The 25,217-nt window shown below is 36.5% G+C and overlaps 1 protein-coding gene across 1 annotated transcript in view; it reads left to right on the forward strand.

Moving 5' to 3' along the window:
* Nucleotides 1-6,968: 6,968 nt before the first annotated feature.
* Nucleotides 6,969-25,217, forward strand: part of LOC111147300 (GTP binding protein 10) — a 29,626-nt gene continuing 11,377 nt past the window's right edge. The window contains exons 1-4 of the mRNA XM_022503269.1: nt 6,969-7,117; nt 10,352-10,545; nt 19,194-19,285; nt 20,057-20,201. Coding sequence (XP_022358977.1) covers nt 7,085-7,117; nt 10,352-10,545; nt 19,194-19,285; nt 20,057-20,201 — 464 coding nt within the window. The 5' untranslated portion in view covers nt 6,969-7,084. The remainder of the gene's footprint in view (nt 7,118-10,351; nt 10,546-19,193; nt 19,286-20,056; nt 20,202-25,217) is intronic.

Raw genomic sequence — 25,217 nt, forward strand, 5'->3', positions numbered from 1 at the left:
AAGAGATAATGGGAAGCAAAAAAAAATGTGTTTTATTAGGTCTTATGCTTAGGGCTTGTTCAATGTAAAAGTAACTTTAAAAAAATCACTCACACACAAGCATTATACCAATTCCACCCTATAAGGCTCCTGAGTAAACAACTTATTCTTTACTTGCCCTAGATATAGACTCATCCTTTCCATCATTCAATTACTGCCACCTCATTTTGACTCATCAGAAACTTTCTTAGCATTCTGTTAGGTCAGGGGAACTAATGTATAATTGCCAAACTTTGTGGGTTTTTTTCCCACTTAGTTTTGTTACATACCTGCATTTGAACCTACTTTCTATTACTAATAATTATATAAAAGAATTACATAAAGTCAGAGGTTCCATATTACCTTTTGGTAGCTTCTTTTTTTTTTTTTTTTTCCTTTCCTGTTTGTTAGCTTTCGGTTTGGTCAACAAAAATGGGAGAATATCTCAAGGGGCGCCTGGGTGACTCAGTGGGTTAAAGCCTCTGCCTTCGGCTCAGGTAATGATCCCAGGGTCCTGGGATCAAGCCCCGCATTGGGCTCTCTGCTCAGTGGGGAGCCTGCTTCCTCCTCTCTCTCTGCCTGCCTCTCTGCCTACTTGTGATCTCTGTCTGTCAAATAAATAAATAAAATCTTTAAAAAAAAAATGGGAGAATATCCCATAACGGTAATTGCCTCACTAACAGACATTTCCAGAGCAAATAAAATGTGTACTGAGAAAAGGACCTAATGAGTGTAATTTTAATGAAATAGTAGTAACAGAAATAAAACTGTAGTAGGTTGAAGAGTCAAAGGGAGATAGGGAAATAGATAGCAGAAATTAATACCAAAATTTCTGGGAGCTCTACAGTAACTAAATGAGAAATTTAGTCCTGTTGAAAAAGTTAGATTGAATGAATAAATGTATTTAAAGTCCAACCAGAATTATTACAAATCCAATTTTTAAAAATTATCTCTTTGGAGTACATATGGTCCTTAGGAAGATTTTAAAAACTATATATTTTTTATGTTCTATACTCTTGAACAAAATAAGTTCTTCATAAACTTCACTTCTGTTCACACAACCATGTCCTCTAGTAAGTTATGTGTTCTTTACCTTCTCAGAGTATAATCTCTGCCATGTGTCCTCTGGAGGCTACATAATGGGTGCAATGTACACAAACACTTTTTCATGCTAAAGCTGTAGCTTACCGTGTGTGGAGTGATAGTCTAACACACATGCATAGTGTGACAGCACTCCAACCAGTCTTAAGGGTTAGCTTGCTTCAAGTTAACACACTCTTCGCCTGCTCACTTAAGGTCCTTGATCTGTAACAAAACTAATTTGCCTTCTTTGAGATTTGCAGACCACTGACCTTGGGGAATAAGGGACCAAAATTTTCCCAGGCCACAGAGGCCAGCAAGTGGGCTTGAAGATGCCTTGGGCTTTCTGATTAGCCCAGTAATCTTTTAGCAAAATGTTTTTTTCTTTTTAAGGTCACACAGATGACTTTACTGACCGCCGCACATCCATAGAGCTTACCTTCCTTTGCAGAAAGAACAGAGTACTCTTGCATAATAACCACCCCCTGGTACCAAGGACCCAGAACTTCTGATTACCAAGATAACTCTGTAGCTGGCATCATTGAGTCTGCAGGTAACCAAGAAGTGTCACAGACCACTGTACTCCTTTAACTAATTAAAACCATTTAAAAATCTCTGGGCCAGGCAGAAGCCTTGGAGTTGGCCTTTGGATAAGAATCCACCCTTTCCCCAGATAGCTGGCCTCCTGAATAAAGTTCATATTCCTTTCCAATCAAAATTCATCTCTTGAATAGTGGCCTTTCAAGCAACAGGCAGCAAAACTTGGGTTTAAGTAACAATAGGACAATGACTTACATGTTCTTACAATACCTCCTTCTAGGAGAGAATATTCTACATGATTAATTTATAATGAGGTAGTAATAAAGACTTAAAGTAATACATGAATATGTTACTATAAATATTCATTTCCTTATCTGGAATTATTATTCAAATTATCTAAGAATTCTATTTTACTGTGGGTGGAGACTGTTTTATGAAGTATCAGTAACAAGCAACAAAGAAAATGGTTTAGGTCAATGAGAATCCTGAATACATTACTAATTTCCTGCTGTATGAGCACTCTTGTTTTGGACAGGCAGGAAGCCACATTATCAAAGGTCCTTCTGATGATTCCACTGCCATTCTTATACCTGTGGATGATTACAAGAAAGCATTAAAAAGAGAGCAGTCAATGACTCATAGTTTAGTAGAAGCCCCTTAAAATACTATTGTCCCTCTAGTACAAGTAGTTGACAATGGGGGTCTTAAAAACATGATTCAACCAATTCTTGGGATTTCTATGAATATTTCTAAGAAAATAACTTTTTGATGACATTCTTCAAATTAAAAACAGGGTGCATGAAAAACAAAACAAAACCACGTTCAACAGGAATAAGTTTCTCCACTCACTATGAGTTCAGGTATCAGAAATAATAGAATTTTTTTCTTGCTTGCATTAACACAACTACTGTGCTTAGTTACTCTTGCTTAGTTATTCCAGTAGCTGTGGCAGTGTCTCAGCCCATATCTGAATATGTGGGATAAATTAGGAACTCAGTAATTGTTATATTAATGAAGGAATGAACAAACCATAAATCCCTAGGAAGAAAGGCAATAAATCTACTCTTTTTCTTCACATAGGTTTTGTTTCAGAGTAATAATTATATGGCCTGAGGCCCTCACTTTGACAATGCTACATTTTAATCTAGGGAGATGAAGTTTAGTGGGCATATGGCTCTTATTTGTTCAATCTGTTTACTTTTATTATCTAGGAGAACTTGATTTAATCACTGAGTGTAAGACCACAATTAATGATCATTTTCAGAGTAACAATATTTTTAATGGCACGAAATTGAAAGAATTTGTGTTTTGGAGATTATAAGGCTAACAAGTGAGAATAACTCTGTGCCCTACTTCAGGTGATTCGTATGTCATAGGATTTAGCAATCTAGGCACTGTCCTTCTTAAGAATAAATTAATTAACTCAGTTAATTAATTAACTCGGCTCAGGTCATGATTCAGGGAGTATATATTGAATGTTAGGCCTGAGCCAGATGGACCTGTTAGGAAATATTAAAAAGTATAAGATGTAGACGTCTAAATAGTTGGAGATGTCAATGTGGCAGCTTATCTAAAAAAAAAAAAATCATTTCAAGATCAAGGTGGCAATGAGACATAAGAATGGAATTTCCAAGAAAGCAACTTTGTAAATGTTTCCACCTGGAACATGATATGATGGCTGAGACCATAAGGGGATCTTGAATACAGTGATATGATCAAATGCATAAGTTTAAGGGAGGGGAGGGAACACCTCTGGAGATCATATGGATAAAGGGTAACAGTGAAGAAGACCTTTGGGTGACATTATTTTCATAGTATATGAAAACTAGTGAAGCCTGATAACAATGCATTACAGAATCAACAAAATAATTAAGGTTAGAATAAGCTGCCACCTTCTGTTATACTGAGGACACCAAGAAACCTTCCTCTTTCCACATGTTCCCCCAGTGGAGGATCTCCCACACTAAAGCTTAAAATTCTTTTAGTAGAAGTTAGGGCCTTTTGTTCATTTCACAGATAGAGATAAAAACTAGAAGTAAATGCCCTGAGGAATTAATGCACCAAGTTAAAATCATGTTAGGTTGTAAAATGCAGGTATCATATTCATGCCTGAGATCCGGTTTTGATGAGCACTGTGAGAGGAAAGCAGAAGGGTACTTAGTATCTATAATAAAAAGTAATTATAATGTACTGGGGGGGGCAGATGCAGAAAAGGAAGCCTAAGAACACTAAAAACAAACTATTATTTCAAAATTTTGTCATTGGGTTGGTTCTAGAAGAGGAAATGCAGAGAGAAAACATTTTATTAGTAAATACTAGTAAATCCAACCTAACAGGTTACTTCCTGCTAACGTATAATATTTATAACAAAAACTATAGATACAAAAGAAAAAAGAACTGTAGGTGCTGAAAAGTATCAGAAAGTTAATCTTATAGCAAATTTTGGGATAAACTACTTCCTGAGTAACTATATTAATAGAGAGAAATGAGATGAATAATATAAATACAAATGTTTTTTATAATATTACAGTATAATACAGCACTATACTTTCACTTATATATTATAGATGAAATTTCCTACAAATTTGAGTTTAGTTATTATCTCATAAAAAGAAACAGTCTTATTTGTTTCCAGGCTTAAACTCCTTTCCCACCTAGTTCCAAGTCCATTATGGTTTAGGCCTATGGTTGATAACACAGGAAGCATCTGCCTTAAGCAGATCTGAAAGACCTGCTCATCCACCAAAAATCCCTTCCACTGATTTGCTATGGTACCTGAAAATTCCAGTAACAGAGTTATATCTCCTTAATGAAGTAACTGGAAGCCATGTAGTAGGCAATTATTTTTACTAGAAGTAACTTTATACCAGTTCTACCTACAAACATCTTGACTCAATTAATTTGTCAGAATGGCTGGACAGTCCTTGGAAATGTCCTCAGGAAATAAGCTATAGGCTGGCTAGGTTTTGATAGGAGCAGGGGGAAAAAAAAAGGAAACTAAAGAAGCCTACTGCAGGAGAAAAGGCCACATTTGGAGTTCATTTGTGGGTCCTAGGAAATTAGTTTTTGGTGTAGAGAAGAAGGGGTGGGCATTTTAAGGAAGTTAGTGAATACCCAAGGGAGAGGTGTAAAATTGACAATTTCACATACAGGCCTTTTAACTTAGTTACCTTGATTTCTCTTGGACAGCAGAACCAAAAGCATGCAGACAAAAGGTAAGAATCTAATTAATAGGTGAGAAGACAAAAGATCAATTTAAATAATCTACAAAGCAGAGAATAATTTAGACAATTTTCATTTCAGTCTGCTGACAAAATTAAACAGTACAAAATTATAAAATGTTACATTTTTAAATTATACACTCATTTTATACTTAAAATAATAACTACACTAAAATATTTATCAGATTAAATGTAATGTGGTATCCAAAATTATATTCTGGAATAGAAAAAGGTTGTAGTTGAAAAAGTAATGAGATCAAATAAATTAAAAATAATGAGAATAAATGATCAAATAAATAAAAAGTAATGAGATCAAATAAAGTCTGTAGTGTATAGTATTGTACAAACATAAAGTCCTTAGTTTTGACAAATAGTTGTATGTTAACATTAAGGCAAGCTGAGTAAAGGGATGGGAACTCCTTGGGCTATCTTTGTAATCTCTCTGTAATTTTAAATTTATTCCAAAATAAAATGCTTATTAAAATTTTTGTATTAGAATAACTCTAGTTTATATTAAACATTTTTTTAGATCAAATTGTGAGTTATGCCAACAGCTCCTTGGGACTACCATGCCTATTACGCAAAATTTTCTAGTGCCACTGAGTTTAATGGTTTGCATATACTCTTATCTTCTGAGTAACCATGGGGAAGAGAGTGGATTTTCTAAGTGGCAGAGATAGTGACATTTTATCCAATAATGACCTATGCATCAGGTCTGGATAATACCTTGAGTCATTTCACCTCACCTTCATTTTAGCTGCACAATTTAAAGGCAAAAGTTTCCAGTTTCATGTTTCTTTTACTAACTGATAACCAGAGCTGTAATAAATATCTCAGGCTCTGACCTTGTTTTGTTTAAGGAAAATATATTTTATTCTTTGTTTATAGTGCATAATGTTCCTCTGTATTTTAGGATGTTTTAGTATCATTTTCTCATTTATTTTCATTTGCTGTTATTTGCCCATGCATTATGGGATAGAAAACAATTTTGGCTTGTGTCCATTAATAAGAAAAAAATCAGAAAATAAATAGATTGGGCTTAACACTATTCTGACAGAAGAGAAAGACCTTGTAAAGACAGTAATCTAAATGGCAGCAAATATTAACAAGATTAAACTAAGCATCTACATACTAAGCCTAACGTCCTGATTAATTGCTGACAATCACAACTTTACTGACTGGTGGGGAAGAGTGAGGCTCAGTAGCAACAAAGCAATCAAAACAGGGATATTTTTCACATTTTTTTTTCATCTCCAAATAATGACTTTTATAAAAGAGGAGTAAAAATATGAAAAAGATTCTAGAAATGAATTCTGAGTGGTTAAGAAAGATTACTGTAAGGCTTGCATTGTGGTGAGGGGCCGCCTAACTTGGCTATGGACTTTTTTTTTTTTTTTTTTTTCATGAGGCGTTGGGGGAGTGGAGGTGGGTGGGGCGGAGTTCCGGGCTACCACTTTCTCTGCTGGTCCTGCTTAGGCTGAGGAAAATAGGCTTTTTAATTCTCACAAAGCCGCGCTTTAAATGTGAGGTGAGGAAAGGCTCTTGTCTACCCACCTCCAAGAAGCTAATGTCTCACAAACTGTTTTAAGACGGATTTCCTTCCTCACTAGACACAATGAAATTGTTACAGCCCTCAGGTTCTGACATTTGCATCCCAAGTTTTAAATGCATTGGCTACGGGCACTTAACAAGAGGTTACTTAACCCGTCAATGAACAAACAGCTTTTCGCGCTCTTTTTTCGCAACTGAATTTGCGACTTTTACGCGTTTGGTTTTATGGTCTGTTTGGTGGTTCTTTTGTTTTTTCCTACTCCGCTTCCCCGAGTGAAGACTGTGGTACCCTTGGTTTCCTCAGAGTAAAAATTCGTGCAGGGCAGTTCAATGTCCAGGGCCATCCCATACTAAATGTCAATTTCCTAGGTATCCATTCTGTACCTGACTGCCCCGTGCCTGAGGACGCCTCAACATTTTCTCGGCGTTTTTCGGGGCTTTATGACTACGGAAAGGTTAGTTTTCCCCACCTACCAATAAGGGACGCCGCTCAGCGCCTGCGTCTGCGTCTGCGCCTGCGCCTGTCCGCGGGAGTTCTCCATAAGCGCACGCGCCATCCCTGCAGCCGCGTGCGTAGGCAAAATATGTTCCGCCGCCAGTGGTGACGTCAAAATTCCGCGCGTTAACTCGATGTGGACACCTGCCTCGGGAATGAGTCCTGGGACTTCGCAGTGATGGTGCACTGCAGTTGCGTGTGGTTCAGAAAGGTCCGTGTCCGGTGTTTCTCATCCTGTTGCTCAGAGCATGGTGCCTGTAGCGCCACCTGAGAACTCCGGTTCCCCTTTCCTCCTTGCTTTCCTCCCCTTTTTCTTTCTGGGGGCCTCTTTCCTGCTTGGTTCTACTATAGTTGTTTCCTCTTAGCCCTTCCAGGAGTCAGGCTTGGCCCGTGAGGGATGTGAAGAGTATATCTACCTGGCACGGTTTAGGACGTTTGTTTGGAGGGATAAGGTTTGAGGTTCTTCAGGGGAATTGTGTGTACGCGGGATGGGGAGCTGGGGAAACCTGCCTGCCTTTTAGGCATGCAATACGGTGTGTATAGTTTGTAGGGTTGACGCTTTCTTTTGGCTCAAATAGTCTATTTTTCTTCTTTTAGGTAATAATATCCATAGCCTGTTCCTATATATGTTTTTCTCTAGTGTACTCTTTTTAAGAGCTTTCTAAAAACTATTCAGCAGGAAACGAAAGTAATGTAATTGGCTTGCCTTCTTGCAAGAAATTTAGGTCAGTTTTTATGCAGTGCTCATTTTAGACAAAGTTTCTGTAAAAATTTACAGTTGCTTCAAAATTAAAGAAAAAAATCTTAAAGAGCCTCACTAGTAATGTTTTGAGACTTGCTGGCGTCATTAAAAATGACGACATTCAGATACTCATTTTAAGTTTGGTTTCTAAACCCGTGAATATGATGAATCTAGAGTAGTAAGAAATGTTTTACACATTGAATGGGACTTTAAAAACAGAAACTTTCTTTTTATTGGAGAGAGAGGCATGGTTAATAATATTCTGAATTAAATCATTCTTTCTTTTTTTTTTTTTTTTTGAGTTTGGAAGTTTTTTGTTTTTTCAGTAAGCTCTATGCCCAGTAAGTTCAGGGGCTTGAACTCAAGACCCTGAGATCAGGAGTCACCTGCTGTACTGACTGAGCCAGCCAGGCAGCCCAAATTAAATCATACTTCATCCACTCCTCTATTTTCCAGAAAATAGGTAGCCAATAGAAAAGAAACGTGGGAAAGGTAGTATTGGGGTATATGAGGTAACTAATTCTTCAACCAAAAAGAAACTGCTTCTTTGTGTGTTTGTGTGGCTCAGTTATGAAAGGCTGCTTGTGTAACCTTACTGTCCTAAACAGTCAATTCCACTAAATGTTGTTTGCAAGGGGAATCTGTTCACTTATACGTGACTCATTTCTGATCTGTTCTGGCAGAATCAAAGTATAAGTTCTTCATCTGCAAGAAAAATACTCTGGTTAGCTCTCAAGTTCATCTTTTATATATTCCTTCCACCCTGTTCCCTTAGAACATTCTATTTCATGAGTACATTTGTGTACTCAAAACCTAAACTTTATTTATTTATTTATTTATTATTATTTTTTTTTTTTAGATTTTATTTATTTATTTGACAGACAGAGATCATAAGCAGGCAGAGAGGCAGGCAGAGAGACAGGAGGAAGCAGGCTCCCTGCTGAGCAGAGAGCCCGATGCGGGACTCGATCCCAGGACTCCGAGATCATGACCTGAGCCGAAGGCAGCGGCCCAACCCACTGAGCCACCCAGGCGCCCTCAAAACCTAAACTTTAAATCTTTGTTGTGCTCCCATCCATTGCAATCTGAGAACTAGACTGCATCAGAATCACCAAGGGAGCTTTTACTAAATGTGTTAGTGAGATCTATCCTTATCCCCTCCTCCAGAATATAGTGGAATGGTCAGTGGACTATACATATTTTGGAAAAAGATGTTTTTGGTACTTAACCTATGCTAAGTGACCAAAGACTGTCAATTAAAGAAATTGCTCTGTAAGGAATTTTGATAGTTTGAGAGGTTAGGATCTTTGCCTGCAGAAGTTTAGTGAGGAAAACAAATTCTAAATGCAGTATAAGATTTCAAAAGGCATAATAATAAAGATATGGTCTAATTGCTGAGAGAGTCCAGCAAAGTCAGTGGTAAGTGTTGACTAGAGGAATAAAGAAAGACATCAGAAAATTGACATTTGGGTGGGTTTATGGTAGAAAAGAACACATGACATTGGAGGAAAAATCTGAGCAGAGTGGCATGGAAATGTGATAGTAGATTATGTAGTACAGAGCAAAGAGAGGAAGGAGAGATGGAGATTGAACAAATGAAAATGAAATTGGAAGAATAAGTTAAGAACTTTTACTACTGGGAATTTTAGACTTTATTTCGTAAACAAAAACAAACATGAATGGTTTTTGAGTAGGGAGAAATAAAATTAGAGATCAAATCCATTTTCAGAAAAATAGCTCAGGCAGCAGGACAAAGGCTGAGTTGAAGGAATGATTAGACATTGCAAGAGCATTTTAGAGCCAGTGTAACGGTCAAAATACTAAGGCAGTGGTATCAGAAAGAAGAAATAGGTAATAGAGCTTTGAGAAAAGAAGCAGGTATAGTCAGAGATTCCCCAGTATAGACTCAATGACTAGATAAATGGTGGTTCAATTATTTGAGAGAATATTGGGCGAACAGAATTTACCTGGGGAAAAATTTGGTTTTGCCATGTTGTATATCTACAGTGACTATTACCCTTTCAACTAATGTCTAAGAAAAAGTTACATATTTGAGAGGCTTCAAATATAAATTAAATGCAGATCTTGCTCTTGGTTGCTTTCAACTATTAAGCTTACCTCCTGATGGAGATAGCCAACAGACTAGATATATAGAATATCTCACCTAGGTGATAGTTTACTGGTACAGTCTGATATCACCCAGAGGAGAAAATCTAGATTGAAAAGTGGAACAGGGCTCCCACTTGGTTAAGCATCCAACTTTTAATGTCTGCTCAGCTCATGATCTCAGGGTCGTGAGATCAAGCCCTGCATCGGGCTCCCTGCTGAGCATGGAGTCTGCTTGAGATTCTCTCTCTTCCTCTTCCTCCCCCAATCCCCCCTGCTTGTACATGCATGCACTCTCTAAAATTAAGTAAGTAAATCTTTCGAAAAAAGGGGGGACAGTGTCAGAAACCTTGAGACACAAAGTGGGACAACTGACAAGTGAAAAAAAGAGATCTTAAGAGAGTTCATCAAATGGGAGAGGGAGGTCAAACCAGAGGTGAACTAAGAAAAAAGACTAGATTTGACAATCAGAAAGCCAGTATTGATTTTTTTAGGAGCTTTAGTGGTTTAAAAAAAAAAAAAAAGGATTGGGAGTTCTAAGTTGGTAAGCATGTAAGCATGTTTGGTATACAAATGATCTCTTTCTCTTTTTTTAAGTATGGAAACTTCATTGATAACCTAAGACTCTTCACCAAAGGAGGAAGTGGTGGAATGGGTTACCCTCGTTTAGGGGGAGAAGGTGGAAAAGGTGGTGACGTCTGGGTTGTAGCCCATAACAGGATGACTTTAAAACAACTTAAAGACAAATATCCTCAGAAACGATTTGTGGCTGGAGAAGGAGCAAATAGTCGGTAAGTATTTACTGAATGACTTTGATTTTAGAAAATTAATCCCAGAGGGAAAAAAGATTAGAATATCAAAATTGAATTGGTAATTTGAAGTAAGTTATATTCTATATTTGTAAATGAGCAGAAGTCTACAATAATTATCTCAATTCTAGTAAAGATAAAAAGGGTAGATACTAAGGAATGTTTCAGTTTTTAAACATTTTTATCCTTTTCTTCTCTTGGTGTCTGTTTATATTCTTTTGTACTTTGCTGTGAAAACAGAAAATGACCTCCACTATCTTCTTCTAAAATTAAATTTTTAGCAATCTTTAGGAAACCTTTTTCAAATCTCAACTGTTCTACCCACCCTGCCATCACCAATAGTTCTGCTGGGATCTTAAGATTTAGAGCCTGTTTCACTAAGTCCCTTGTCTATTTCCCTTTGGCTTGTTTTGGTCTTCTCCCTGTAACATCAAAACATTCCGTTTATTTTTTGTAAATTTTTGTTATTTTGTATGGAATATATGCTGCCCTCAAAATTTGAAAAGAACTTTTTAAAAACCGTACTCAGTTTCCTGTATTTTGGAACTGGTGCTTGAACCAAGTCTTGAGAGGGAAATAGAACTTTGCCAGACAATCAAGACAGGAACAGGTGTGTTGGTAAGTGTATAATGAAAAAGGCAGTGCATTAGGAGGGAAAAAACTGGTGAAATAATACTTATTTCTAGCATAACTGTGGTACAAATGGGGTGGTTCATTTAAAACAAAGACATTATAGCCCAGATCATGAAGAGCCTGATATGCTGTGTTACAGGGTTTGAAGATTATCTTAGAGTGATGGGGAGCCATTGAAAGATTTTAAATAGGCAAGGGACATTAATAAATTAGTGTCTTAGAAAAATCACTCTGGGGATAATTGGTTAAAGAATGAATTGGAGGTGTTGATTGAGACTCAAGATAGGAGATCAATTTGGAGAATATTGCAATATTTCAGAAATGATGAAATACACAGTGCTTGGTCTATACCCATCATTCTAGTTTCATCTCCCTCTATATTCTGTGTTTTCTGCATTTCAGCCATGTTGGCTTTCTTTTAGTATCTTATACTGGTATTTGTCCTCTATCACTGGGGCTTTGTTTGTGTTACCTTTTCTGTAATGCTTTTTCCTCCCCTTCATCCAGTTGCCTCCTATGAACCCTTTAGATTTAAGCTCACGTCTTTTTCCTGACCTCCCTGATGAAGTCAAAATTCCCATATGAAATCCCATTGTAAGTTCTAATTCATAAGACTTGTCACAGTTATAATTTTCCATTTTCTCATGTATTTGATTAGTGTCTGCTCTCTTAACCAGACTACTGCTGAGGTCCATTAGGGCAGGGAACATAACAGTTTAGATCATCATTTCTTCTCAGATATCTAGTAGAGTGACTGGTACATAGTAGATATTCAGTTAACATTAGTTGAATGATGAATTAGATTGACAGAAGTGGATGGATTAGAACTATATTAAAGAAGCAAAATAAATAAGACTTGGTGATTGATGGAGTGTTGAAAGAGAATAATAAAGCCGACTTCCATGTTTTGACTTCAGGTGTGGGTAGATGATAGTATCATTCTTTGAAAAGGATTACAGTAGAAAGTGGCAACTGAGATGTGGGAAAAGGGAGTTTGAAGGATCTTTGGAAATGTCAGCAAACACTTGAAATACACATCTGTGATTGGGGAATATGGTCAGGTCTACAGATAAATTTGTTGATCATAAGCATGGACTAGGGTGGGTGCATTACAGAAGAGAAAAGGATTGAGGATCAAATTCTGTTACTCACCAACATTTAAGGAAAAGTAACAGAAGGTGTGATCTAAAAATAGAGAGTTAGGAAAGACTTAGTGTCATGGAAGCTAAGGAAGAATTTAAAGGAGGAGGAGGTAACAGTCTTATTTATCTTGTGCAGTTCAGGTAAATTAAGTTGAATAAACTTACTGAATGCCAACATTTGAATGTATTATTTTATAATTTTATGAATTATGCCACCATATGTCTGTATTTGGGTCCTACAAGAAGCAGGTACCAAAGTAAGATGTGATGAACAAGAGATTTATTGGGAAAACACCTATAAGGACAAATTGGAGAGGGACCTGAAGGATGTTGGGAAATTGTCTGACCACTGTGCAAATCTAAGCCTTACAAAGGAGAGAGAGAAGGGCAAAATTTTAATCCACTGTGCAGTTTTAAGAAAATTTAGGCAAAGCTGATGGTGACTCCTTAAGCCAAAGCTGCCCATTAGAGGAATTCTTGTCTCCTACAAAGGGGCTGCCTTAGTTACCCTGCCGTACGTAATCATTGGTAGGAAGTAGACTGTGGGAAGCATCATCTCTTTAAGATTTCAGAGCACATCAGCTTGGGTCATGGGTCATTGATGTTCCCTGCAGTCAGGTGTAAGAGATACATTTTTGTGGTCTGCTATGGCATGCAATGTTCAATGTTATTTTTAAAATCAATTGTTCAGTGTTAGTTTTTGTCAATAATCAGAAATCTACAAGAGCTTTGCAAGTTACCTTACATGACATTTTGTTTCTGGCTGTAGAACCAAAAGGGAGACTCTTGGATTGATGAAATTGAGCTATCATTTATTTTCATTTTGCAGTGGTAACAGAGATAGTGTCTATTTTGTTTAATTCAGTGCACACTTAATGAGGATCAAGTATAAACAAGATACCAAAACGATATCTTAGATGTAGTACACTCAAAGATGAACTCATACAATGAGGTATGGTATATCATGCTGTGATTTTGAAGTATTACTTTTTAAAATTTCAGTGCACAAGCTTTGTGTAAGTTAATTAAATTCATAAATGATTGATTTGAAAATAGATTGGTATTTTAACTTCTTGAAATATGTATTTGGAGTTTAATATTTAATACAAGGGAATTTTTTTATATGCTGGTATCTACACATTGCCTCATTTTACCTCAAGAATGTGCTTTCCAATCAGTCTGTGTTCTTACCCCAAACAACCAAGCTTTGTCAATACAACCTCACCACTTGCACCTACCCCCACCTCTCCTCATTTTCTGTTTTTCAAACAAAGCTCACTTAATTCCCTATTGAGTGTAAATCTTAACTCCCTTCTCTTCTTTTCCTTGAAAGATTTGTTCATGTGCTTTAGTTTTTGGGATATGAAAAAGTTAATCATGGGGAAAAGAGCTCAACTACTAGACTTGATTTTAAGTACTCTGAACTAGTGTTTTTAGACTCTTTCAATTTTTTAATAGGAACTTTTAAACCATTTTTGTACCATCCATACTGAGAAACATTTTACGCTTTAACCAAACATGTATGTTACTCTAGTTTCTATTCTGTGGTATGTTGTACATTGTTGTTTTCCTTTATTTTGGGAGAATATGCATAATATGAAATTTACCATTTTAATGTGGATAGTCCTGTGGCATTGTACTACATTCATATTGTTGTACAGCAATCACCTATCTTGTTTTAAGTGCTGGTTTTGACTGTATTTTGAAAAACGTTGGGGTTGTAAAATCAAATTATTAGATTTCATATAAAAAGCAGAATAGGGGGGCGCCTACAAGGCTCAGTGGGCTAGGCCTCTGCCTTTGGCTCAGGTCATGATCTCAGGTCCTGGGACTGAGCCCCGCATCGGGCTCTCTGCTCGGTAGAGAGCCTGCTTCCGCCTCTCTCTCTCTGCCTGCCTCTCTGCCTACTTGTGATCTTTGCCAAATAAATAAATAAAATCTTTTAAAAAAAAAAAAAAAAGAGCAGAATAGGAAACAGCACTATCACATAGTAGGGTTTCACAAAACCTTAAAGTCATATATATATATATATGAATTTGTATGTGTATGTGTGTGTGTATGTGTGTGTGTGTGTGTGTGTGTGTGTGTATGACTGTATTGTTTCTTACTGAGTTGCAATTGAAAAACTGAAAACTATTGCTTTGAAGAAGCCATGCCTTCAGCATGTAAATCCTTTAAAGTGTTCAAGATCTGTATAAAAGTCTGTTTCTTCAGCTATAAAATAGGGATAATAATAGTACCTATTTCTCTTTGAAAAAAATTAATAAAATTGATAAAACCCTAACCAGACTTAGGAAAAAGAAGAAAGGACCTAAATAAATAAAATCACGAATGAGGGAGGAAAAATAACAGCCAATACCACAGAAATACAAATAATTCTAAGAGAATATTATGAAAAACTATATGCCAACAAATTGGACAACCTGGAAGAGATGGATTAAATTCCTAGGACATATAAACTATGAGAACTGAAACGGGAAGAAACAGAAAACTTGAACAGCTTGATAACCAGCAGAGAAATTGAATCAGTAATGAAAAAAACTCCAAACAAATGTCTTCCCAGGTAAGTTCTACCAAACATTTAAAGAAGAGTTAATACCTATTCTTCTCAAACTTTTCCCAAAAAATAGAAATGGAAAACTTTCAAATTCATTCTAGAAGGCCAGCATAATCCTAATACCAAAACAAAACACTGCACTAAAAAAGAACTATAAGCCAATATCCCTCATGAACATGGATGCAAATTCTCAATAAAATACTAGCAAATCAAATCCAACAGTACATTAAAAGAATCATTCACCATGACTAAGTAGGATTTATTCCTGGGCTACAAGGGTGACTCAGTATTCACAAATCAATCAGTGTCACATACCACATTAATAAAGGGAGGGATAAGTACCATATGATCCTTTCAAAAAATGCAGAAAAAGCAATTTGATGAAGTACAACATCCACTTATGATAAAAATCTTCAACAAAGTAGGGATAGAGGGAACATCCCTCAACATCATAAAGGCCATATACAAAAAACCCACAGCCAATACTGTCCTTAATGGGAAAAATCTGAGAACTTTTCCTCTACAGTCAGGAACAAGACAGGGATGTTCACTCTCACCACTGTTGTTAATATATAGTACTGGAAGTCCTACCCACAGCAATCAGACAACAAAAAGAAATAAAAGGCATTCAAATTGGCAAGGAAGAAGTCAAATTTACTATTTACAGATGACCTGATACTCTATGTAGAAAAACTGTAAGACTCCACCAAAAAACTGCTAGAACTGATATATGGATTCAGTAAAGTTGTAGAATACAAAATCAAGGTACAGAAATCTGTTGAATTTTTATATACCAACAGTGAAACAGCAGAAAGAGGAATCAAGGAATCAGTCCCATTTGCAATCAGTTGCACCAAAAACCATGAGATACCTATGAATAAACCTAACCAAAGAGGTAAAAGATCTGTGTTCTGAAAACTATAAAATATCGATGAGAGAAGTTGAAGATGACACAAAGAAATGGAAAAACATTCCAAACTTACGGATTGGAAGAACAAATAATGTTAAAATGTCTGTATTACCCAAAGCAGTCTATACATTTAGTGCAGTCCCTATCAACATACTGACAGTATTTTTCACAGATCTAGAATAAATAATCCTAAAATTTTTTGGAACCACAAAAGACCCAAAATAGCCAAAGTATTCTTGAAAAAAGCAAAGCTGGAGGCATCACAATTCTGGACTTCAGGTTATATTACAAAGCTGTAGTGATCAAGTGATCAGTATGGTGCTCGCCCAAAAACAGACACGTAGATCAGTAGAACAGAAGAGAAAACCCAGAAATGAACCCACAACTATAGGTCAGTTCATCTTGGAAAAAGCAGGAAAGAGTATCCAATGGAAAAAAGACAGTTTCTTCAACAAATGTTGTAAGGAAAACTGTACAGCAACATGCAAAAGAATGATACTGGACCACTTTCTTAACGCCGTACACAGCAATGAATTCAAAATGGATTAAAGATCTAAATGTGAGACAGGAAACCATTAAAATCCTAGAGAAGAATATAGGCAGTAACCTCTTTGACATTGGCCATAGTAACTTACTAGATTGTCTCTAGAGGCAAGGGAAACAAAAGCATAAGTAAATAAACTTTGGGGACTTCATAAAATAAAAGCACAGTGAAGCACACAATCTAGAAAATGAGAAGTCAACTTACGGAGTGAGGAGATACTTGCAAATGACATATCTGATAAAGAGTTAGTATCCAGAATATGTAAAGGATAATAAAACTCAACACCCAAAAAACAGTTAAAAAATGGGCAGAAGACATGTCTTTTCCAAAGAAAACATACAGATGATTAACAGACACATGAAAAGATGCTCTGTATCACTCATCATCAGGGAAATACAAATAACAACTGCAATGAGATATCACCTTACACTAGTCAGAATGGTTAAAGTTAACAACATGGTGCTGGCGAGGATTCAGAGAAAGGGGAACCCTCTTACACTGTTGGTGAGAATGCAAACTGATGCAGCCACTCTGGAAAACAATATGGAGGTTCCTCAAAAAATTAAAAATAGAAGTACCCTGTGATCCAGTGATCACACTACTGGGTATTTACCCCCAAAATACAAAATACAAAATCTAATTCAAAGGGATACCTGGACCGTAATGTTTATAGCAGCATTATCAACAATATCCAGATTAACAGGAAGATCCCAAATGTCCATTACCTGTTGAATGGATAAAGTAGATATGGTATAGATATACAATGGAATATTATTCAGTCATAAAAAAATGAGATCTTGCCATTTGCAAGATGTGGGTGGAACTAACGAGTATTATGGTAAGTGAAATAACTCAGAGACAAATACCATATGATTTTACTCATATGTGGAATTTAAGAAATAAAACAAATGAGCATAGGGGAAAAGAGAGAAAGAGGCAAACCAAGAAATAGATTTTTTTTTAAGATTTTATTTATTTGGCAGAGATCAAAAGTAGGCAGAGAGGCAAGCAGAGAGAGAGAGGAAGGGAAGCAGGCTCCCCACCGAGCAGAGAGCCCGATGCGGGGCTAGATCCCAGGACCTTGAGATCACGACCCGAGCCGAAGGCAGAGGCCTTAACCCACTGAGCCACCCAGGCACCCCCCAAGAAATAGATTCTTAACTGTAGAGAGCAACTGATGGTTTCTAGAAGGGACATGGGTTGGGAGGGATGGGTGAAATAGGTGGTAGGGATTAAGGAGTGCGTTTGTGATGAGCACTGGGCGTTGTATGTAGATGTTGAATCTGTATGTATAATTGGCTGAATAAGTGGTACATATTATGTGATAGCCTTAACGTGGTTGTTATCATTATGTAATTGTATAATGTTTTTGTTGGTGTATTTTTCTTCATTTTATCTCTACATAAACGTTATTCTAGCTCAAAAATTATCAGATAAAATTAAAATATCAGATAAAATTAAAAATATCAGATAAAATTTAAAAATCTGAGGGGCACCTGGGTGGCTCAGTGGGTTAAGCCTCTGCCTTCGGCTCAGGTCATGGTCTCAGGGTCATGGGATCGAGCCCTGCATCGAGCCCTGCGTTGGGCTGTCTGCTCAGCATAGAGCCTACTTCCCCCTCTCTCTCTGCCTGCCTCTCTGCCTACTTGTGCTCTCTCTCACTGTCAAATAAATAAATAAAATCTTTTAAAAAATTTAAAAATTTGAAAAAAAATCAATCACCTATAATTCTTCCACGCATAGATAACTACTATTAACTTTTTCTTGACTGTTTTAAGTCCTTTTTTTTTTAGGCATTTATGCAAAATGACTTGTGGCAGTTACCTTGTGATTATGTGGATGTATATAAAATTTGGGGGTACAAATATGAGAGCACAACATTTTCCAACCTTTTCTTTTCTCTTAACATTTTTTTCCATGCCAGAGAATTATTCAGAATGGCTGCATACTAATATACTATTGGAAATAACAACTTTTTTGGCATTCATTCATTTAGGTAATTATAGGTTTTTTCATTGTTAGAGTCACAATGTAAATATATCCTAGTGTATATAGTGTTTTACATGGTTATTCAGTTATTTTTTTAGGATAAATTTCCAGAAGTAGAATTGCTTGTTAAAAGTTTGTACCAGGGGCACCTGGGTGGCTCAGTGGGTTAAAGCCCCTGCCTTCGGCTCAGGTCATGATCTCAGGATCCTGAGATCAAGCCCCACATCAGGCTCTCTGTTCAGCAGGGAGCCTGCTTCCTCCTCTCTCTCTGCCTGCCTCTCTGCCTACTTGTGATCTCTGTCTATCAAATAAATAAATAAAATCTTTAAAAAAAAAAAAAAAACTTTGTACCAGTTCTATCATGAGCAGTGTGAAAGGAGCTAGATCAGTCACTCATAATTAAAGTATTCTTATTTGAGGTCCGTTTGTTAAAATGTTTGTTATTCAATGGATTTCCTATTTTTTCCCACAGTCTCTTTCGTTTATATACATGTACATAATTCTATCTTTTCTAGCTTATTTGTGTTATAGCAATGATCTCTCCGTTTTAGTCATATAATATTTTAGTTCATTATGAGCTAAAATGACTTGGTTAGCTTGGTAACTTAAATCATTACCTATTATTATTATTATTATTATTACTTGTTATCTGTTTTATTTTTATTGTTTTTATATGATAGTCTAAAATGCAAATAAATAGCAATAATTTTCTCTTCATCTGATATTTGGCCATTTAACATCTGTATCAACAAGAAAAGTTGGTTTCTAGTTTTTGTAAGCCATTATATTTGTTGAGTATAGTCCATTTAATATAGTGGGTTTTCCCTATTTTAATTTACCTTTATTTTTTTGTAGAGTTAATGCACTGAAAGGGTCCAAAGGGAAAGACTGTGAAATTCCTGTACCTGTGGGTATTTCAGTAACTGATGAAAATGGTAAAATTATAGGTAAGTATATTATAGATTCTAAGGTTGTGAAAATGTACATATTTTTTAAAGCTGTTTGGGAACTGTGGGGAATAGCTCCTCTTTAAATTTTTTAAAAAATTGGGCACCTGGATGGCTCAGTGGGTTAAGCCTCTGCCTTCAGCTTGGGTCTTGATCTCAGGGTCCTGGCATCGAGCCCCACATTGGGCTCTCTGCTCAGCGGGGAGCCTGCTTCTCCCTCCCCCACTCTCCCTGCCTCTCTGCCTGTTGTGATCTCGCTGTCTGTGTTAAATAAATAAATAAAATCTTAAAATAATTTTGTTAAAAACTACTTCAATTGCTAATTTATAAGAGATTTGAAAACTTTACATAAAAGTTGTTCAAGGGAAAAAGAGTTTCTCAGGGGGCGCCTGAGTGGCTCATTTAGTTGTAGAGTCAACTTGATTTTAGCTCAGGTCATGATCCTCGGGGTCCTGGGATCATGACCCGAGCCTGTGTCAGGCTCCTCACTCACCGGGGAGTCTACTTGAGATTCTCCCTCTCTCTCTGCCCTTCACCCTCCTGGTACACATGTGCTCACTCAGGGTCTCTCTGTCTCTCTCAAATAGTAAATAATTCTTTTTTTAAGAGTTGTTCAAAATCAACTGTTAGAGTTAAGATTATTGTAAAGATACAGCTTTTTAGATTTATAAGTTGGAAATTTTTGGCATCTGTTTCTGAATGCAAAATGTCATTAATGATTAGCTCCAAGTAGTAATCTTTATTCTAAGTATCTTTCTTTGTCTTTTTAAGGAGAGCTCAATAAAGAGAAAGACAGAATTTTGGTAGCTGAAGGAGGCCTTGGTGGTAAATTGCTCACTAATTTCTTACCACTGAAAGGCCAGAAACGAGTCATTCACCTTGATCTAAAACTTATAGCTGATGTAGGCCTAGTGGGGTAAGTATCATTTGTATTTTTATTTTCATAATTTGAGAAATAGTTCATGAGTAGGAGATAAATATGAATGGTAATTAGGGACCAGTGTTATTTATGGAATTTGTGTGTTGTTTGTATACTTTGAGGATGCTGCTAAATACAGTTACTTTAACATTGCAAACATGGAGTTTCACAATTAATATTTATTTATAAAAAGAGAGGAAGATCACAGCAATTGAGTAGGCTAGTGGGAATGGTAGAGAATGAATCAAGAAAGGAAATCAATCAAATGCAGTAGTATAGGAAGGTGAAAGATTACCAGATACTAAGGAATAAAATTAAAATTCCAGACCACATTTTATGAAGTGTATAGGAGGAAAGAAAAAGAGAAAAAAATGCTTGAGATACTCCTACAAGTTTTTATAGAGGTATTGCTCTGTTGATCAGGTGGCTGATGGCCCATACAGACAGTCTCAGCCATCAGACTTAGATATTACTGAGCACCAAGTTGGATCTCACTATGACTGTTTCCCTGTCCTTCATGCTCTACTTACGATCTGTCCATTCTCAGTACTGCAGACCCCACAATGTTGTCCTCTTTCACAGGTTTCCTTTGTTTCATCAAATAGTGCTGTTTGGCTGTATTCCCTCCCTTTATTAATGTGGTATGTGACACTGATTGATTTGTGAATACTGAGTCACCCTTGTAGCCCAGGAATAAATCCTACTTAGTCATGGTGAATGATTCTTTTAATGTACTGTTGGATTTGATTTGCTAGTATTTTATTGAGAATTTGCATCCATGTTCATGAGGGATATTGGCTTATAGTTCTTTTTTAGTGCAGTGTTTTGTTTTGGTATTAGGATTATGCTGGCCTTCTAGAATGAATTTGAAAGTTTTCCATTTCTATTTTTTGGGAAAAGTTTGAGAAGAATAGGTATTAACTCTTCTTTAAATGTTTGGTAGAACTTACCTGGGAAGACATTTGTTTGGAGTTTTTTTCATTACTGATTCAATTTCTCTGCTGGTTATCAAGCTGTTCAAGTTTTCTGTTTCTTCCCGTTTCAGTTCTCATAGTTTATATGTCCTAGGAATTTAATCCATCTCTTCCAGGTTGTCCAATTTGTTGGCATATAGTTTTTCATAATATTCTCTTAGAATTATTTGTATTTCTGTGGTATTGGCTGTTATTTTTCCTCCCTCATTCGTGATTTTATTTATTTAGGTCCTTTCTTCTTTTTCCTAAGTCTGGTTAGGGTTTTATCAATTTTATTAATTTTTTTCAAAGAGAAATAGGTACTATTATTATCCCTATTTTATAGCTGAAGAAACAGACTTTTATACAGATCTTGAACACTTTAAAGGATTTACATGCTGAAGGCATGGCTTCTTCAAAGCAATAGTTTTCAGTTTTTCAATTGCAACTCAGTAAGAAACAATACAGTCATACACACACACACACACACACACACACACACACACACACATACAGAAGTCACATGAAAAACTTAAGAAAGAGATAGCGAACACTGCCTATTGCTGGCTCTACTTCAGACTTCCAGTTCCATTCCGTGCCTTACATAGCTTCTTTTTAACTCTCTTTATCTACCACTCCAGCCATCTCACTGCTTCTTTACCAGAGTAACAAGTCTGAATCCCTCACTTCTTGCCATGCCTGTCTAGCTACTAGGTCTTAACAGCAGTGGCTTAGAATTCATGAAGGCCCCATTCTTGCTGACATTATAGCAGGGAAGGATGTGATCCTGGTGTTCAGGCTTGCCATTTGCATTTAGTCTTTTCCATAAAACATAGTTATCAGGCATAGTTTCTTTAATAACATTCATTTTTCACAATGTTGTAGGCTTAGTAAGGTTTTGTGAACAATACTGAGAATCTAGCCATTTGCAGTCTCATTCATTACAAAAATGTGTTTCAAGTTCTGCGGAGACCTCTGCAGACTAAGAGCCTCACAAGGCTAAGTGGTAAAGGTGGGGTGAGGATGGGGGACTCAGGTGAGAGACTGTTTGGTTTAGAATCTCATATCCACTGGAGATCACCTGGAAGGTCTTGGGTAAGTTTTAGAATGTCTCTAAGCTTTTGTTTTCTCTTTTTAATAGTAGCTAGATACGTTGCTAAAATGTGAATAAGATAACACATTTACAGCACAACACATCCGTTAGATTTATGAATGGGTAATGAATGATAGCTGCTAACATCATCATTATTACATTGCCAACTTATTGGAGAGTATATATAGTGAAATACTAAGCTTTTTAGAAGTGGATTTGATTCCTCAGAGCCTTCAGAAGGAATCAATCTGCCTCCATCTTTATTTCAAAGTACTATTTTCCAGAACCATGAGAGAATGAATTTCTTTGTTTTAAGCCACCCAATTTGTGGTACTTTGTTACAGCCGCCTTGAAAACTAACGTATTCCTTATTCTTCTCTCCTCTTAATATAGAACATGTAACAGAAAAAAAAAAAAAAGAAGTGGATTTGATAATACAGTCAATAATTGAAGCATCCAGTTTCTCTTTTTTTTAAAGCATCAAGTTTCTTAAGTACAATGCTTAATGTATATATTTTAATACTTTTAAATTAGCTAACTGTTCTTAAAAAGTTACTCCTGTGAGTACCAGCATAAACAGATAACCTGTTTTCTGGTTTCAGGAATGAACTGAACCTTAGAACTAAGGTGCTTATCACTAACGTATTTGTACTGCTGTTGTCAAATCTGACCTTTGCATAGGTTGGATTTCAGCCTCTAAAATTTTTATTAAGTACTTTTCAGGAAAAACTTCAATTATCATTTCTTCAACCATTAGCATCCTTTTTCTTCACATGATTTCAGTTTCCTTGGAAATAGTCACTGGCACTTTTCTGCATTTAATACTATTATGAAAATAGGATAATGGAAAGAAATAAGCAAGTCTAGTTAGGGATAATCATGAATAAAAATTACTGCAATTTGCATTTCAGAAAGTTAAAAGGCCTGGATATAATGAGGTGTAAGATAATACTGTATTTAAAAAGAAAAAAGACAATACATATTTCCATAGAAAAATGAGTCATTGGGGCGCCTGGGTTGCTCAGTGGATTAAAGCCTCTGCCTTTGGCTCAAGTCATGATCCCAGGGTCCTGGGATCGAACCCCACATCGGGCTCTCTGCTCGGCAGGGAGCCTGCTTCCTCCTCTCTCTCTGCCTGCCTCTCTGCCTACTTGTGATCTCTGTCTGTCAAATAAATAAATTTAAAAAAAAAGAAAAAAGAGTTATTAAAAAAAAATCTCACTAATTTTATTTTAAATTCATTATAAGAAGATATATTTAATGAGATATTTTAAATAGGTTTATTTTGAATGTTAAAAGAGCTCTACTAAGAGGTTATAAATTTTTATAGAATTTCAGATTAATAGTTCCAAAATATTACACCAAGTGAAAGTTTGGTGTGTTTTGTAAGAAGAGCTTTCTCCAGTTTGAATGAAAGCTGTGAAGACAGGGATCACTGAAGACAGGTCTCATTGATTGCTGTATTTCTGATGCTAGTATATTGCCTGGTTAAGTTAATGATTAACAAATATTATTTGGATAAATTTAATGAAAATATCTGAATGGAATTGAGGAAATCATCTCTTAAGTGACTCTCATTCCTTGTACTTTCATATATGATGGGCCTTTCCTAAGGCAAATTTAGCAATAAAATCACAGCCTTTAAAACAATAAAATCAAAACCTTTAAACAATATATATTTTAATTATAATTCAGTTTTTTCTCATCAAGAAATATATCTCAAGAAAGAGATTAAAGGTATATGTAAAAGTTCAAAGAAAAGGGTATGTGGGGCGGCTGGGTGGCTCAGTGGGTTAAGCCTCTGCCTTCGGCTTAGGTCATGATCTCAGGGTCCTGGGATTGAGCCCTGCATCGCATCAGGCTCTCTGCTCAGCGGGGAGCCAGCTTCCCTCTGTCTCTCTGCCTGCTTCTCCGCCTACTTGTAGTCTCTGTCTGTCAAATAAATAAATAAAATCTTTAAAAAAAAAAAAAAAAAAGGAAAAGTGCATGTGGGTGGCTCAGTCGGTTAAACCTCTGGCTTTGGCTCAGGTTACGATCTCAGGGTCCTGTCACTGAGCCCTGGATCAGGCTCCCTGCTCAATAAGGAGTTTGCTTCTCCCTCTCCCTTTGCCCCTGCCACCTTGCTTGGGCTCAGGCGCACTCTCTCTCTCTCTCTCAAGTAAAATCTTTAAAATAAAAGTTCAGGGATAATAACTGTGGTGTTTAAAGTTTTTAAAAGTTAGGCAAATAGGGGCGCCTGGGTGGCTCAGTAGATTAAGCCTCTGCCTTCAGCCCAGGTCATGATCTCTAGAGTCCTGAGATCGAGCCCCGCGTCGGGCTCTCTGCTCAGCGGGGAGCCTGCTTCCCCCTCTCTCTCTCTCTCTCTCTGCCTGCCTCTCTGCCTACTTGTGATCTCTCTCTGTCAAATAAATAAATAAAAATTAAAAAAAAAAAGTTAGACAAATAATAAATGCTAAAAGAAAATTTTCTTAAAGAAAAAGTATCTATTAATTCCACCACCTAGGAGTGACTGTTAATGTAGGTATATGTCCTTCTAGCTGCATACATTTTTTTGCAATGTTATTTTTAATAGTAAAAAATTGGAGATAACCTAAATTTCCAATAGGAAATTAAGTAAATTACAGTGTGCCCTTGAAAAGTGTTCACCTTATATTACTCAGTTTAAAAAGCAGGCCAACCAACTATGAAGTAATCTTTCAGAAAAAAAAATCAAAACTAAACCTGATCAAGGCTTTATCTCAGACTAACAATTTATAGAAAAACTGGGGCAAAGGAGCATGCTAAAGGACATCATGGGGGTGTCAGCAAAAAAAAAAAAAAAAAAAAATATCCAGACTATGGGAAAGAAATGCTATAGGACAAATGACCCAGTTTCCTTAAAAATAAAATTATAGCAGCACCTGGGTGGCTCAGTCAGTTAAGTGCCCAACTTGATTTCCACTAAGGTCATGGTGTCTGGGTCCTGGG

The sequence above is a fragment of the Enhydra lutris genome, unplaced genomic scaffold (assembly GCF_002288905.1).
Source record: "Enhydra lutris kenyoni isolate GAN:26980312 unplaced genomic scaffold, ASM228890v2 scaffoldscaffold16, whole genome shotgun sequence".
NCBI classification, from domain to species: Eukaryota; Metazoa; Chordata; class Mammalia; order Carnivora; family Mustelidae; genus Enhydra; species Enhydra lutris.